Source organism: Meles meles, chromosome X (genome assembly GCF_922984935.1).
Source record: "Meles meles chromosome X, mMelMel3.1 paternal haplotype, whole genome shotgun sequence".
NCBI classification, from domain to species: Eukaryota; Metazoa; Chordata; class Mammalia; order Carnivora; family Mustelidae; genus Meles; species Meles meles.
In genome coordinates, this window is record NC_060087.1 from 131,646,740 (window position 1) to 131,662,872 (window position 16,133).

Sequence of the window (16,133 nt, forward strand, 5' to 3'; positions counted from 1 at the left end):
CGCGGAAGAATGGGTAGGCCCCCCAGGTCTCGGGAAACGGGGCCTCCAGGGCCCGGGGGGCGGGGGCGGTGTCGAGAAGGCTCGGGCGTCGTCCAGGCCCGTTGGGCCCCGCTCCGCCCCCGCCCCCGCCCCGTCTTCTCACGTCCCTCGGCGCGCCCACCGGAAGCTCCGCCCCGCAGGAGGCGGGGCGCCGTCTTCCCGCCCCCTTCCGGCTGGCTTCGCCAGTGAGCAAGCTCGGCTCCTGACGGGACCCGCCCCCAGGGCGCCGACGAAGCCCAGCCCCTGCGGCCTGACGGACACTTCCTCTGCCCAATCCATACAGGCCATTCGCCTGCGCACGCCGCGGGGCACAGCTCCCCGGGCTTCCCGCCTGGCGGTCTGGCCCTGGGAACTGTCTGACAGCTGGACGGCCGTGCTGGTGGCGGGGGGCCTGGGTCGGGGGGAGGACGGTAGGGGCTCTCGCGCACGTCGTCCTGTGTGTCCACGCGGAGCCCTGCTTGCGTGCTTTTGTTTTTTTTTTTTAAGGATTTTATTTATTTATTTGACAGACCGAGATCACAAGTAGGCCGAGAGGCAGGCAGGGGGTGGGGGAAGCAGGCTCCCTCCTGAGCAGAGAGCGATGCGGGGCTCGATCCCAGGACCCTGGGATCACAACCCCAGCCGAAGGCAGAGGCTTGACCCACTGAGCCACCCATGCACCCTATAAATTGATTTTTTAAAAAAGGTTTTATTTATTTATTTGAGAGAGATCACAGGTAGGCAGAAGGCAGGCAGAGAGAGAGGAAGAAGCAGGCTCCCCGCTGAGCAGAGAGCCCGATGTGGGGCTCGATCCCAGGACCCTGGGATCGTGACCTGAGCCAAAGGCAGAGGCTTTAACCCACCGAGCCACCCAGGCGTCCCAAAACAGATTTTATTTTTAAGCGACCTCTACACCCAACGTGGGGCTGGGACTCGTGGCCCCGAGATCAAGAGCCACACGCCCTACCAACCCGGCCGGCCAGGCGCCCCGACGTTGCGCATTTCTAGATAACCAAACGTATTCAACTCTCAGTTGCTGATTTCTGGGTTGCGTGTCTTGGGCACAAAGGCCTCCTGCCAAGCATGAGGACAGTGCGGAGACTCGGGGCAGAATTTATGAGTCCCCGTTGCCAACTCCTCCACGCCCGAGCCTGGCAGGTGGACCCGCTGGTCCAGTCCCTGGGGCCCTGGACAGCCGGCCACAGGCTTGGTGCCGCCCGGCGGGGCCTGGGCCAGGGTGGGTGGCACGGTGCCACTCTGTCCCCCGGGGCTGCCATCCAGGGATGCCAGTCCAGCTGGAGAGAAAGACGAGGGAGTCCATAATGAGAAAAGTTAGTTACGCTGTTGAAATGCATAGGTGGCCCACAGGTAAGCAAGAGAAATCCCGGAGGAAGCAGAGCCCATGAGAACAGAGGAGGGATCAGGGACGGGCTGGGCTGGGGCTGTGTGGGGGAGCTGGCGGGTTGGGCTTCCTGGGTGCTAGGAGGAAGGGCTTTCGGGAGGTGAGAGCGCGGAATGGAGATCCCGCCTGAGAGCAGCGCTCTGGGGGCGCCTGGGCGGCTCAGGTGGTTGGGCGCCTGCCTTCGGCTCAGGTCATGATCCCGGAATCCTGGCATCGAGTCCCCCCCATTGGGACTCCAGGCTCAGCGGGGAGTCTGCTTTTCCCTCGGACCCTCCCCCCTCGTGCTTTCTCTCCCTCCCTCTCTCTCAAGTAAATCAATACAACCTTTAAAAAACAATAGTAAAAACATAAAAACAAGAAAAGTGTCCAGGCACATTTGAAAAAGAAACTTTTTTTAAAAAAGATTATTTATTTATTTGTCAGAGAGAGAGAGTGCGAGCGAGCACAGGCAGACAGGCAGAGGCAGAGGGAGAAGCAGGCTCCCCGCCAAGCAAGGAGCCCGATGCGGGGCTCGATCCCAGGACGCCAGGATCACAACCCCCTCCGAAGGCAGCCGCCGCACCGACCGAGCCGCCCAGGCGTCCCCGAAAAAGAACTTTAAAAGTAAAAGAAACACCGTCATTGAAATAAAGGTCCCAACAGATGGACTGAACCCCAGACGGGTGCCGCCGAGGAAGGGGTTAGGGACCCGGAAGCCGGGGCCTCTGGAATGACCTCCTGCCCCGGTTCCCCTCTTGCTGGGCGGTGGGGCTTCTCCTTCCCTGGGAAACTGCAGCAGCCCCTCCTCAGGGCTCCAGGCTCTGGCTCTTCAAGCCCCCCCCCCCAGTCCTGGCTTTTAGGTTCCCCAGACGCCAACCTCTTCCCTCTTTCCCCCTGCCCTGGGGGCGGCAGCTTCCTCCCGCTTTACCTCTGTGACTCCAGTCGTCCAGTCCCTGAGTGACCGACGTCTCCCGGTCCGTCCCCTCTGTTGGGAAACCCTGTCTGTTTCCCGTACCCTGACTCATGCCCGATGGCTGCTGGATCCGAACGGGGAGGGGTCCCGGAAGACAGACGGCAGGGACGGAATGTGGGGGCCTGTCTGGTCAGCCCTCGGGCCGCAGTGCGGGGCTCCCTCCCGGCCAGTGGAAAGCGGGTCGTGAGGGTCCCGTGGCCGGCAGGGGCCTCGTGCTTCGCCAGGCCCTCCTCTGCGGCTCACCGGCGTGACGGGCCAAGCCGGGCCGTCAGCGCCGCGGGGAACCGGAGCGGCCGCTGCCCTGGACCGTCAGGGCGGCGAGGACGGTCATGAAGATGGGGGTGCGGGACGATCCCTGAGTGCACCTGAGAGCGCGCCGAGGAGGAAGGACGAGTTCGAGTCCGGGTTCCTTCCCTCTGGGCTCGGCTCAAGTCACCGGTATGACAACCAGAGAACTTCCACCAGGGCCCTACAAATTCCCTTAGTGCCTCTGCCTGCCAGGGTGGGCGGGGCCGAAAATCAAACACCACGTTTAGTTGTGCGGGTCACAGAGTCCCAAGGTCACCGGAGTTCCCAGGCCGTGTGTCTCGTGTGAGAGACAGGGCCGTGGTTGGAGGAGTGGGACCGCGACGCCTGGAACTGGGGCCTCTGGTGGACCTCAGCTGAAGCTGAGAAAGGGGTGACATCCGTCCCTCGCAGCGTCATTTGTAGTTGGAAATAGCTGCTTCCCTGTATCCAAAGGCCTGGCCTTTCCTTGGTCGATGAGGTGTCATGACGTCCTCTGGGGTACGATCTTCGCAAAGGAACTCATGTTGTGCTTGAGACGCGAGCTATCCCCTGTGTCACCTGGGCACAAAGTGCGAACCATGAGGAAATAGTGCACACGTCAATGCAAATCCCCAGGTTTGACTGGTATCTGACAAATGAATCCTATTGGAGCATTATGCGGATGGATTCTCAGGCTGTCAGACTGAGGCAAGCTGAGACACTCAATGGTGCTGAAGTCCCTGAGAGATTTTTGGTAGAAGTTACAGTTGCACGTGTGCTGGTGTGACACGGAGCAGTCCACTTTGTAGGCGGATTGAAACTTGGACTCAGGGGGCGCCTGGGTGGCTCAGTGGGTTAAAGCCTCTGCCTTCGGCTCAGGTCATGATCTCAGGGTCCTTGGATCAAGCCCCGCATGGAGCCCGCATCGGGCTCTCTGCTCAGCAGGGAGCCTGCTTCCTCCTCTCTCTCTGCCTGCTTCTCTACCTACTTGTGGTCTCTCTGTCAAGTAAATGAATAAAATCTTAAAAAAAAAAAAAAAGAAACTTGGACCCAGGGCTGTCTGTTATTTGATGTGTTTTAATGCCAGGACAATCTTGGCTGTGAGGGAGACAAGGGAACACAAAATTTTTTTGGGGGGGGGACATAAAGTGTTGGCCAGAGAGGAATTTGAGGGTAGATTCATCACAGTCGATCTGAACATCCCATCCCTATGATTCATGGAATGGCCAGAAGCAGCTCTTTTTCGTGAAGCTTTGTGAGAACCTTAACGTGGGAACACCTGCATTTTTGAAAAGCTCTGAAAAGAAAGCCATGGGGGCAACTGGTCTGCTCAGTCAGTAAAGCATGAGATTCTTGATCTCTGGGTTGAGAGTTCAAGCCCCATGCTGGGTTTGGAGTCTACTTCAAAAAACAGTAACAACAACAACAAAAGATCACCATGAATGAGATAAGCAGGCAGAGGCTACAGCATGCTTGATATATATAACTCTAAATGCTCTAGGTAGCAGAACAAAATAACCTGACTTTAGTTGCTCCAGTAGAATCACAGGCTCTCGCCCACTTTCCAGAACCAGAGTCCCTTGATGGATGGGGCGCTGGGTGCCCTGGATAGCACCCTGCACCATCGCTGTAAGTGGAAACCACAAAGGGACCTGCAGGCATTTACTCCAGTGACAGGTTGTCCTGGACATCAGGTGTGCTTGAGCAGGATTCCCTCCTTGGCAGAGGCCACACCTATCAAGTGACATGGGAAAGACTTTGTTAGTTTTCTCCTGACCCCACCTCCAGAAGTGTGGACCCTTCTGGCGGTTACTGAAATTGCTGGTAACTCAAGCACTAATTATGCTCCCCTTTCGGGATACTATTGTTGTGGGGGCGGGCGCTTTATTGGGAACCATTTCAGAGGCATACAGTCTGGGCACGGGCACGCAGTGGGAGGGGAAGAGTGTGTAATATGGGCCCTGGGAGGGTGCAAGCGCCCAGAAGCGCACAGGAAGGCCGCTCTCAGAGCCCAGGACTGGGGCACAACCAGAGAAGGAATTCCATGTGGTGTTCCTTTGCCATCTTGGGTGGATTCGCCGCCCTCGCAGTCCTAGTCATGCTTGGGAGCCGACTGTCTCTTTTCTCTGCCGGGTCAGGGTGGGCGGGGCTGGAGCTAAGGCGCACACGGGGTCTCTCGGGCCCCGGATCACGGGGTGGGGGGCTTCGCCCTGGCTCTTCTCTCGCGAGAGGGCTCAGCCCCGCCCCGTGTCTCCATGACCGGAGGATGTGCGCGAAGTTCCCAGCAACGCCAGGTCCGGACTATTCGGTTAGGGCGGGGGAGACGTGGTCGGGGGAGACGTGGGCGGGGTAAGCCAGCCACTCCGCCGACAAAGGAACGCGGACCGAGACTCCAGCATGGCGTGTGCCGTGGGGTCCTGGAGCCCAGAGGGAGGCTCGGAGGCCGGGTCTCAGCCTCGTGACCTCCAGGAACATGCACGCAGCCGCCGTAAGCCCCACTCTAGGGTACTTTCCTTCTTTCAATTCCAGGGATATATGTCTTTTGTAGTGATGGCAAAGCCCTGCGGGAGTTCTACACCCAAGATGGCCAGCCGGAAGCAGGTTTCTTGTGCCGATGTGGCGACGCCAGATTGGCCAAGCGGCCGCCCGTATGCTAACACTCCGCTCGGCCCTGTTCTGCGCGTGTGCGGAAGCCACGCCTGTACGCAGGCGCAGAACGGTGCTGCGTCTATGGTCTAGGACGTGTGACAGAGCGTCCACCCGCCCTGGTCAGGACTCTATGGTACCTACGCGTGAAGATAGTCCGCCTATATAAGGCATGCGCAGGCGTGAGAGCGCCTCTTTTCCTTCGGCGAGGTGAGTGGGAACGGTTCTAGGGCCGTGCGTTGCCCTTGCTGATCCTTTGGCCTAGTTTGAGGCCTCCCCTCGTCTTCTGTCCGACTTTATCTGTTTCGTTGCAGCCACTGAAGATCCTGGTGTCGCCATGGGCCGCCGCCCCGCCCGGTGGTGAGTCCTGAATCCGTGAAATTTAGCAGCTGTGAAAAAGGAGGGAGAGCCGTATTTAGCCTCTAAAACCAACCGTGGGGTGGGGCCTCTAGTGCACCTTTCCTGTTGTGGGAACAGACTCCACGATTTTCCCAATACCTTCCGGGTCGCTTGGGGTCTTCGGTTATACTGTATCTTTAAAAGTACATGCTGTTCTTTAGCGCGGCTTCTGTTTCGTTCAGGGTGGCCGATTTACTACCCTGGACTACATCCGTTCCACCACTTTTCGGGCTGGGAGCGACGTCTCCCTTGCTTCTCTCCTGTCTTGGAAATTTGCCACCTTTTTAGGCTCGATACCCTTTCAGGGCCTTTGTGTACTATCCCGGCCTTATTTCCGGGCGACATGCCCGTGCTTTTTCGGTCGCCAAGGGCCGCCCCAAAAAGCGGGCTCAGCCGCCTCGTGTGCCCTGCAGGGGGCGTCAGGATCTCTTCACACGTGGTTCGGAGGCGGATTTAGTGCCACGTGCCCAAAAGTCGGTGGACGGCATGAACTGAATTACTAATCAGCGAGTTGGCAGTGCCTTGAAGTGAGAAATATTTTTTTTTGAACTGGAAAAGCCGTTTTGCACCTGTAGATTTTATGCGAAGTATGAAACCATGATAAGGGATCAAGTGAGATTCTTTGGCTTTTTTGTTCGTAGCATGGGTGTTTTCTAGCATCTCACCGTCTTTCTTTGACCATATCTTGCTTAAAACCACCAGGGGTGGAGACAGTGGGAAATTGACACATTGTTGTTCTCTCCATTCCCAGTCCTCCTTTTGTCTTTATTTAAGGGAGCCCCCCCCAAAGTATTGTTGGGTTCAGTTGTGAACTGTAAACTTGGGTTTCCCCCCTTCCCCGCAGTTACCGGTATTGCAAGAACAAGCCGTATCCAAAATCTCGATTCTGCAGAGGTGTCCCTGGTAAGTAGTGGGAGAGCTCCCAAACTGGTTTGGCTCCACTGACTCAGGTGCCTATGGCACCCTCTCCCACATACTTAACAAGTTTTTTTCAGATGCCAAGATTCGCATCTTTGACCTGGGGCGGAAGAAGGCAAAAGTAGATGAGTTCCCACTATGCGGCCACATGGTGTCTGATGAATACGAGCAGCTCTCCTCTGAAGGTGAGGCAGGGCGCCTTCCTAATCACTCTGTCTGTTCTGCCTGCCCGGGCTTTATCAGTTAGTCACGAGTATCCAACGGGCAGCCTTTGTCAACGTGGCCGCTACAGATGGCGCCGTGAGAGCCAGGGAGGGTTTCGGTAACTGCTTCGGGGCTGTCCTGTCTCACTGTGCTGCCTCCCCCCCATCGCCAACCTAGCCCTGGAGGCCGCCCGTATTTGTGCCAACAAATACATGGTGAAAAGCTGTGGCAAAGATGGTTTTCACATCCGAGTGCGGCTCCATCCCTTCCATGTCATCCGCATCAACAAGATGTTGTCCTGTGCTGGCGCGGACAGGTGAGCTGGGTCCTGGGTCTCTGCCTTTTCAGGTGTTGGGCCCTAGTTGAGGCCCTTGTTTGGCTTGTTTTTTTTTTCTTAATCAGAGTAAAGAAATGGGCCTCGCACAACCAAACTCGACCACCTGTAATAAAACCAGGTTAAAGGCTACCGAGTACATTTTAATGGACTATTTTCCCCTCCTACCACTGCACAGAATTGACTTGAGGGAACAAGCGTAAGAGGCATGGTGACTCAACTTCATCTGTTGGTGACTGACTGGTGGAGAGAGGCGCTTCTGAGGGAGTAGCCTTAATCCTGCTGACAGCCATCTGCCAGCAAGCAGGTAGCTGAAGCAGTCACCGTCCAGGCTTCTGGATAAGCCCAGTGCCGCCTCCTGGGGACCGGCTAGTCAGTTTAGGGGTTTTCTGTTCTCTGCAGCCAGTTAAGCCGACTGTGCTCTTTGTCTGTGGGGCCCAGTGTGCCGCGGCTGCGAACAGTAGCCTCCTCGGTAGTGTATGCAGCCTGTCGATTGTACAGGTTGCCTGAAGGGACCTTGGAGACAGCCCTTTCGGTGGATGCTGGGGTCTGACCTCATGGCTATCTCCAATTTAGGCTGCAGACAGGTATGCGGGGTGCCTTTGGAAAGCCCCAGGGCACAGTAGCCAGAGTGCACATTGGCCAAGTCATCATGTCCATCCGTACCAAGCTGCAGAACAAGGAGCATGTGATTGAGGCCCTGCGCAGGGCCAAGTTCAAGTTCCCTGGCCGCCAGAAGGTGAGTTGTGCTGAAAGCACCATTCTTTCTTTGCCTGCCCAGTGTCCAGACGTTATGATGACATTCTCTTCATCTCTCCCTAGATCCACATCTCCAAGAAGTGGGGCTTTACTAAGTTCAATGCAGATGAATTCGAAGACATGGTGACTGAAAAGCGGCTTATCCCAGATGGCTGTGGGGTCAAATACATCCCTAACCGTGGTCCCTTGGACAAATGGAGGGCTCTGCACTCATGAGAACCTTGGCACTACCCCTTCCCGTCATACTCATGCCCACCAATAAATCCAACTTCCCGTCTCTGTGCATCCGGATTCATGGTGGGGGGCCTTTTTGTAAACTCTGAAGTCACAGTCCTTTATTCTGAGAAGAAGACTGCTAAGTTGTCCAGCTAGGAAGTTGTCAGTTCGAGATTTCCCTTTACAAGTTCACTCTGATGAGTCGCTAGGCACTGAGTGCTGTCAGTGTAGTGCCCTGCCCTGTGGGTGAAAAAGGCTGTGGCCGCTGTGGAAGCTCTCCTCGACGAGGGCCCCAGACCAGCAGCATGCCGGGAAGTGGGGAGAAGTGAGTGGTTCCGGCCATGTTTCATCCAGCTGTCTGAGAGATGGGTCTTCTATTAGCCCTTGAGTCGTTTCATGTGTTAAGGCAGCTTTGACCTGCACGTGAAACTACCTGCCTCCCCTTCTGTGGCCTCTACAAGTCCTGGACTGCTCCACCCTGAGCTCAAGCCCCCCCCCCAACCTGAAATGGCCTGTAAGATGACCTTTCTTGGCAAAGAGTGTGCAGCTCCCCTCGGTCTGGGGGTCCTTTGTGCTGTCTGGCACTTCAGTTGCAGGCAGGGTTCCAAGAGGAGCACTTGGCACAGTACCCCGGGGCAGCTGAAGCAAGCCGGAGGGATCTCCGCTAGGCCTGATGCCCAGAGGGTCCTAAAGAGATGTGCTTCCAGAGTGGCCCATGGTGACCGCCCAGCCCCACTGCTCCTGCCCTGAGCTGTGCTGCTTTGAGTCTCTGGCCCTTGTGAGTCCACCGGCCTTTCATAATCATTTAACAGGCATTGGTGAGGTTGAAAATTACCTTTATTCTTGACCTGGAGATGGTTCTAAACCATAAGTACTTGTGTTTAAATGGCCCTGATGTCCTACTAGCTGGTTTTACTGAGCTCTCTGGAAAATAAAGCTGGGGAAGGAAGGGTTCTATGATACCAACACCCAGAACAGGATCACCATTAGCATTCTGCCGAGTATCTGGTAGTCCCTTCACCTGCACGAGCACCTAAGTACTCATGGGTGGGGCATCTCTCTTCTGTTTGCCCCTTAGCCTTGGTTACCAGTCCGAGCCTTGCCTTGGGGGCACGCAGCCAAGGTGGACCGACCCTACTCCGGGTGGGGGGAGGTTGGGCCCCACTGTGATGGCGAAGTTAGGCTTGACAGCAGACAGCAGGGCTGTTTGCAACTTTTTATTGGATTCAACGACTCTAAGTACTTTGTTGCTAGTTACTGTGCATGTGTGCGTGTAAACTGCTTATCCACCCCTGCGTCTGCCGCAGTTTTCCTATTGATTCATAGGGATCCTGCGTGTAATAAAAACGGCCCCTTGGCACATGTGCTCGACGTATGTAATAGCCCCACAATTTAGCTTTTTGTTCTCAGCGGTGTTTCCTTTTGGTTATATAAAAAATCTTCCAGTCTATTGTGATTCCCTTCTCTGAGCCCTGTGGTTGAGCACAAATCACCCGAGCCTCCCCTCTCCTCCCCCCAGCGCTGGAGCCTGCTCTGTCCCCACTCCTGACGCTAGCTGGGGACAGAGTGGCACGCGTCTAGCCTCAGGACCTGTCTCCTCCTACATTCTAAGGCCGGGCAGGGGCCCAACCAAAGAACACAAGCCAAGCGGAAGAGAAGGCAGATGGCCAAGGGTTGCAGCGCGGTGGGGCGGAGCTATGATCAGATGGAGGAGTCTCTCGGGAGCACACACGGGAGCGAGCGGGATCCGAGTCCCGAAGGCAGCGCCGTCCTCACATCTGTGCGCGGCAGGCTCAGGGCTGCTTCAGGCCACCAGGCCCAGGCGGGGGAGCAGGAGCAGCAGCAGCAGCAACAGGGCGGCCAGGCCAAGAGGCGGGACCCCGGGCGCCGCCCGGTTCAGCTCTACTTCCACAGGGTAGTGGTCGCTGATGTTGAGGGCCTGGGGGAAGGCGGCAGGACAGAGCCTCAGCGTCGGGTCCGAGGCGCTTTCCTGTGGGCCCGCTGCGGCCGCAGCCCTTTACCTCCTCCTCGGTGAGGCCGAAGCTCCTGGGGAAGTTAAAGGCAGCGGCGGAGCGCAGCAGGCTCTGACAGCGGCCCCCGTGCAGCACCACGCGGTCGTAAGCGCAGCGGGTGCTGGCCCGCACCGTGGTGTCCTCCTCGTCGCCGATCACCCACTGGAAGCCGGCCTGCGTCCGCAGCACCAGCTCCCCCAGGCGCTTTTTGGGTAGTGAGGCACAGTCAGCATTGAAGTCCCCGAGCAAGATCATGTCCTGGAGAGGGGGGCAGCAGTCAGACCCGGTCACCCAGTGCCCCCCCCCCCCCCGTCCCCCGTGCGATCGTCCCAACCTTACCTGGCTCTGCCAGCGCTGGGAGACATCCAGAAACACGTCGTACAGGGCATTCAGCTCCTTCTCCACGGCCTTCGGCGTGGTGTGCAGCGGGACCAGCACCAGGTTGGGAAGGACTGCAAGGCCCCAAGGGACCGAGGGCTCCCACCCGCTCCCGGGCACTTCTCGCCCAGCCTCTTCCCAGCAACCACGCCCTTGGGACCGCCAGCCCGCCCCTCCTTCCTGCTCCCAGGCGCAGGGCCACCCTTCTTCCCTTCCTACCCTTGCTGGGAAACGTGAACTGGGCCACAAAGGGCTCCCGGGCAAAGAGATCATCCGTGTCCTCATACACGTAGGAATCCAGGACCTGTGTCTTGTGTGACCTGGGGGACCGAGGCATGAGAAGCAGTGGCCCCACATCAGTGATTTTGGGCTCAGAGCTGGGACTCAGAGTGAGGGGCCCTGCACGACCAGCCCTATTTCACGTGACCGCAGCCTTCCTAGCTGCATTTCTAGAACTGTTTTTCATTGAGATACACTTCACATAACACGGAAGTGGATTCTAGACAGATGATTTCACGTGTATAAACAGGTCTCCTCACCTGAGCAAGCCCCTTGCCCTCTCCATCCCGACCCCAGAGGGTTCCCCCACCCCGGGCTGTCCTGCAGACTTAGGGCTGTCTCTGGAAACTGGGTCTGCCCAAGGTCCTCAATGAGCCCTCACTGGTGAGTCTCTTCCCAGAAGCTTCGGCGGGTTCACTCCCAAAGAGGAGGCCAGCCTTGCCCTGACCCCTGCGCGGGTTTCCACGGGCGAGAGGCTGAGCGGCCCCACATCTGCGCCCGGATAACGGAGTCCCCCTGCCGTCGGGACACGTGGCCATCACAGCTGGCTAGGCCGGAGGAGAGTCCGAGCCCGAAATAAAACCACTGAGGAGAAAAAGTGCAGCGAGAAGGTGGGGGCCACCGCGGGAGGAAGGCACCCGCAGCGACTGGGACGACGGAGGCTGCTGGCACTGGGCGCGGCGCCCGGCCCAGCCCCATCCGTGCTTACCGGTACACGTACACGTACTTCTCCATGTACGTGCTGCGCCCCAGCGAGGGGCTGCTCAAGACGCTGTAGAACCCGGAGCCGTCAAATCTGCCGGGACAGGGAAACCCAGGCTCAGGGCCCCGGAGGTGCTGGGGAGGGGCCCAATTAGCCCCGCAGAGCCTTCCTCACCGATTGAGTTCTCGGAGCAGGAGAGAGATAGCGCTGCCCGAAGCGTCCACCACCTCCTGCAGCACCATGATGTCGCAGCGAGCCAGGATCTGCCGGACAGCAGGAGGGCTGGTCAGTGCCAGCCACCTCGGGAGCAGGTCGGGCTCCCTGGGGAACGAGCACCGGTGCGGCCGAGAGCGATGCAGCTCTCTGGCTGAGGCCCACGGAGAGCACTGGGACCAGCAAGGACCTGGGAGAAGACCAAGGGCCGCCCCAACCACACTGCGCCCATATTACAGAGGGGACGGAGGCCGATGACAGGGAAGGAATGTGCTCCCCATCTCCATACCCACGTCTCCCGATGTCCCCTCTTCTCTGGGAAATGCCCCTGGTCGGGCAGGGCGGGGGCTTTGGGTCGTGGGCACAGCTTTCGCTCAGTGATGAACCTACCCGAACGAAGGTGTCCATCACGTGTTCTCTGGCCGCCTTGGAGAGCGTCAGCCGCTGGCCATTGAAGGCACAGATGCGAAAGGCCTCAGCCCCCCCAGGCAGGAGAAGCAGGAGCACGGCTGGGTAGTGCATGGCTGTGTGGGGGCTGCTGGGACCCTCTGGAGGAATGCAGGCCGTCCCGGGGCACGCTCCCAGCTGGGCTCTGTTCTGCCTCTGAAAGGACATGGCAGTGTGGGACCGAGCCAGCACTGGCCTCCCAGAACCGCCAGCATCACAGACCGCCTGCCTTTCTCCCCATGGACGCCTTCCAACACCAGCGCACAGGGCTCGACTTCACTTTTTTTTTTTTTAACGATTTTAAGTGGGGTGCCTGGGTGGCATAGTCAGTTGGGCGTATGACTCTTGATTTCGGCTCAGGCCACGATCCTGGGGTTCTGGGATCAATCCCACACTGGCGGGCCTCCTCCTCGGCGGGGAGCCTGCTTCTCCTTCTCCCTCTGCCTCGTCCCCCCGTTCATGCTCTGTCTCTCAGTCTCTCTGTCTCTCTCAAATTTCAAAGATTTTAAGTAATCTCTACATCCAATGTGGGGCTTGAAGTCACAACCCCGAGGTCTAGAGTCTCATGCTCCACGGACTGAGCCCACCAAGTGCCCCTCGACTTCATTCTTCTTAATTGTGCTAATACACATAGCATAGAATTTACCATCTTGACTTTTTTTTTCACCATCTTAACCATTTTTTAAAAAATATTTTATTTATTTATTTGACAGAGAGAGAGGTCACAAGTAGGCAGAGAGGCAGGCAGAGAGAGAGGGAGAAACAGGCTCCCCACTGAGCAGAGAGCCCGATGTGGGGCTCGATCCCAGGACCCTGAGATCATGACCTGAGCCGAAGGCAGAGGCTTTAACCCACTGAGCCACCCAGGCGCCCCCATCTTAACCATTTTTAAATGTAGAGTTGAGTGGCATTAAGTACAAGCACACTGTTTTATACATTCACACTGCCACCCATCGCCAGAATTTTTCCAACTTCCCAAACTGAAACTCTGTCCCCATTAGACACTCGTCCTCTATCCTCCTCCCCCAGCCCCTGGCGCCCACCGTCCCACTTTGTGTCTCCATGAATCTGACTACTGTCGGCACCGTGCTAGAGAGAAGTCATCCGTTACATGTGTTTGTGACTGGCTGATTGCACTCAGCATAATGCCGTCAAGCTTCATCTAGGTTGTAGCATGTTTCAGAATTTCTGTCCTTTTTAAGGCCGAAGAGCATTCAGCGGCATGGATAAACCTGACTGAACTGACCTACTCCGCCGTTCATGGACACTTGGCTCGCGTCCAGCCCTGGCCGCTGTCAATCACTCAGCTTGCGAACCTGAGTGCGCCAAGATCTCTTCCAGTTCCTGCTGCAGATCCTTTCGTGTGTATACCCAGAAGTGAAACTGCTGGGTCGCACTCTTCTGGGGAGCCACCAGACCATTTTCCATAGGGGCTAACCCTTTTGTTCCATTCCCACCAACAGGTCACAGGAGATCAATGTCACAGTGAATTCCCACTTTTCACCACCATTAGCAACACAGCTCTCTCTGCTTGGGAGATGCTATCTTTAAGACAAACTCCCAGCAGCAGAATTACTGGGTTCAAAGGCGTATGCACCGAAAATCATCTCAGCCAGACCAAATCACCCACTACAGAGTGGGATGGGCCCCTTTCCCACGGCCCTGCCCTCACCAGACAGCCCTTCTTGTTCAACCGACCTGCTAAAGCCCCCTGCTTTTTAAGTGTCTCTTGGTTTACCGTGGTTTCAGACGCACTCAGACTTTGTCTTGTCATTTGGGTTCAGCTCCTTGCTTGCTTCCGATCCATGTCATTCTCATTTAAGCAACCTAAGTCCCCTACTTCTGTCTGCCTGCTTTTCTCTGTCACCTCTGTAACCAGACTCAAGGCGTTCACCCCCTGCGGTGCACCAAATTGAACATAACCCAAGAAAGGGTTAAAACCTAAGAGGGTTTTTGGGGCGCCTGGGCGGCTCAGTCATTAAGCCTCTGCCTTCAGCTCAGGTCATGATCCCAGGGTCCTGGGATCGAGCCCCCCCATCAGCGGGAAGCCTGCTTCTCCCTCTCCCATTCCACCTGTTTGTGTTCCCTCTTTTGCTGTGTCTCTCTGTGTCAAATAAATAAAATCATTACAAAAATAAATAAAATAAAAGCTAAGAGGTTTTTAGTTCTTGGTACAAGGAAGGAGACGGGGGATGAAGCACTGTCTCCCCAGGAGGTTAACAGAGGAAGCTTTTATCCAGTGGGTTAGGGGTGAGGGCAGGGAGCTTACGTAGGCAGTTTGGGTTCAATTGTGCGGGTCTAGCAAGTCAGCATGTTAGTGCGAACAACGTCTGTTCGAAAAATGCTGGAAAACTCCACCTACAGGAGACTTTAGTATTATAATGGGCTAAAGGGAGTTACTTTAGGACAACTGGGGAGGGGGCAGGGGGACTTCTGTGCTCAGCTCCAATCTAGCTCCAACTGGCTCACAGGAGGGGCTGTCAGGCAAGAGACACCTAGCAAGGGGCTGTGAGGTGAGACACTGAGCTGGCTGGGTGTCTCCGTGGCTGGAACTGTTGGTTCGGCAAAAATAACCATATTCCTTCTCTGCTCCCGTCCCTTCCCCCACTCCCTTCTACTGATAGCTTTCAGCCCTCTTATTGTTTTTAAAGATTTATTTATTTAAAATATTTTATTTATTAATTGACAGAGAGAGACACAGCGAGAGAGGGAACACAAGCAGGGGGAGTGGGAGAGGGAGCAGGCTACCATCAGAGCAGGGAGCCTGATGTGGGGCTCGATCCCAGGACCCTGGGATCATGACCCGAGCCGAAGGCAGATTCTTAATGACTGAGCCACCCAGGCGCCCCAAAGATTTTAATTTATTTGAGGGAGGAAGGGAGGGAGGTAGAGAGGGAGAGAGAGGGAGAGAGCGAGAATGAGCAGGAGGGAGAGGGGGAGAGAGAGAGAACCCAGAACAGGCTGCACACTGAGCACAGAGCCCCATGCGGGGCCCCATTTCACGACCCTGAGATGACGACCTGAGCTGAAACCCGGAGTAGGACAATTAACTGACTGCGCCACCCAGGCACCCCTTTGAGCCCTCTTATTTGAGTAACTTCCCACTGCATCCCAGGTAACGTTTTGTCTCCTCTCGCTCTGCCTTCCTCTATCTTTCTTGCCCTCTCTTCCCTGTTCTCCCTTCCTTGTCATCTAGTCTCTTTCACACTCCTGGCTGGGTTGAATGTCCTGGGCCACCTGCGCTCTGTCACTCATGCAGGCTTGGGTGCCCTGCCCTGGTTACTATTCTGGGATGTATGTGGACATCCAAGCAGCCCCCTGCTGTCAAGGGAAGGCTAGAAGGCTCTGGGGTCAGGGGCCAGCAAAAGGGCCAAAGGCAAGAAGAACCATAGTGACTGTTTCTGGCCTCAGCCCAAAGCCCAGCCCAAAGCCCAGCCCAGGCTCCCAACGCTAAGTCTTGGCCCCCAGGATTCCCTTCCCCTTTCTCCCTTCTCCCCAGGCAGGGGGCAACTTCCTCCCTCTGCTCAGAGGGCTCCCATACCTACTCACACCAGCCCGTATCCACGCCCGCCGCAGCTGTAAAGAGTTCGCAACACCGCTACGGAGTCGCCGCGGCGGTCTAGGCAGGAACCTTAGGGAAGAAAAGAGGAAGGGACTCTTCCCGACCCACCCCTCCGGCCCGGCCGGTCGCCCCACCCTTCCTGGCGCTGGGGCTGGGCCCCGCGGGGCGGACGGCCGGACTCCACCTTCTCTGACCCACGTGGAAGTAGGCGCCTGCTGGAGGTCTGGAGCTGTGGGCGGATGACAGCCTCATGAGTCACAGAGATCGAGCCTCAGCGTTCCTATAATGAGTGGGGTGCCTGTGCCAAGGGCGCGGGGTGGGGGGGAAGCCGGCGCGCAAATGCCAACCGGGAGCTGTGCTCTCCCAGGCCCAGCCCTCAGTCCCCCACACGGGCTGCCTCTAGGTGGCACCTGGTAGGGAACAC

General features: G+C 57.0%; 2 protein-coding genes and 1 non-coding gene across 5 annotated transcripts; 2 read left to right on the top strand and 1 right to left on the bottom strand.

Annotated features, from left to right (window-relative positions):
- Positions 1-5,490: 5,490 nt before the first annotated feature.
- RPL10 (ribosomal protein L10) lies at positions 5,491-8,176 on the top strand. 2 transcript variants are annotated; one of them, XM_045995658.1, is made up of 6 exons: positions 5,492-5,645; positions 6,529-6,587; positions 6,680-6,787; positions 6,984-7,122; positions 7,717-7,879; positions 7,963-8,176. In XM_045995658.1, the coding sequence occupies exons 1-6, from the start codon at positions 5,623-5,625 to the stop codon at positions 8,113-8,115; spliced, it is 645 nt and encodes a 214-aa protein (XP_045851614.1). In that variant the 5' UTR covers positions 5,492-5,622; the 3' UTR covers positions 8,116-8,176. The 2 variants fall into 2 exon arrangements, with proteins under 2 accessions (XP_045851615.1, XP_045851614.1); XM_045995659.1 differs by lacking the exon at positions 7,963-8,176 and having other exon boundaries at positions 5,491-5,645; positions 7,728-7,836.
- Positions 7,537-7,669, top strand: LOC123935709. Its single transcript, XR_006816985.1, has one exon. It is a non-coding gene; the product is annotated as a small nucleolar RNA SNORA70 (small nucleolar RNA).
- Positions 8,177-8,936: 760 nt separating the features above from the next.
- DNASE1L1 (deoxyribonuclease 1 like 1) lies at positions 8,937-15,812 on the bottom strand. Of its 2 annotated transcripts, none has more exons than XM_045995656.1 (8): positions 15,689-15,812; positions 12,091-12,303; positions 11,662-11,750; positions 11,494-11,580; positions 10,725-10,825; positions 10,467-10,579; positions 10,137-10,385; positions 8,937-10,054 (listed from the first exon to the last, which is right to left on the bottom strand). In XM_045995656.1, exons 2-8 carry the CDS (start codon positions 12,220-12,222, stop codon positions 9,920-9,922), a joined length of 906 nt encoding a protein of 301 aa, XP_045851612.1. In that variant the 5' UTR covers positions 12,223-12,303; positions 15,689-15,812; the 3' UTR covers positions 8,937-9,919. The 2 variants fall into 2 exon arrangements, with proteins under 2 accessions (XP_045851612.1, XP_045851613.1); XM_045995657.1 differs by having other exon boundaries at positions 15,697-15,762.
- Positions 15,813-16,133: the final 321 nt, after the last annotated feature.

Bases quoted from the DNA above. Each gene is read 5' to 3' on its own strand.
- RPL10 (XM_045995658.1), top strand. From the start codon at position 5,623: ATGGGCCGCCGCCCCGCCCGGTG. The intron at 5,646-6,528 runs GTGAGTCCTGAA...CCTTCCCCGCAG, and splicing joins GGCCGCCGCCCCGCCCGGTG to TTACCGGTATTGCAAGAACA. The intron at 7,880-7,962 runs GTGAGTTGTGCT...ATCTCTCCCTAG, and splicing joins AGTTCCCTGGCCGCCAGAAG to ATCCACATCTCCAAGAAGTG.
- DNASE1L1 (XM_045995656.1), bottom strand. From the start codon at position 12,222: ATGCACTACCCAGCCGTGCTCCTGCTTCTCCTGCCTGGGGGGGCTGAG. The intron at 10,386-10,466 runs GTAAGGTTGGGA...CCCCCTCTCCAG, and splicing joins CCCAGCGCTGGCAGAGCCAG to GACATGATCTTGCTCGGGGA. The intron at 10,055-10,136 runs GTAAAGGGCTGC...GCCTTCCCCCAG, and splicing joins TCGGCCTCACCGAGGAGGAG to GCCCTCAACATCAGCGACCA.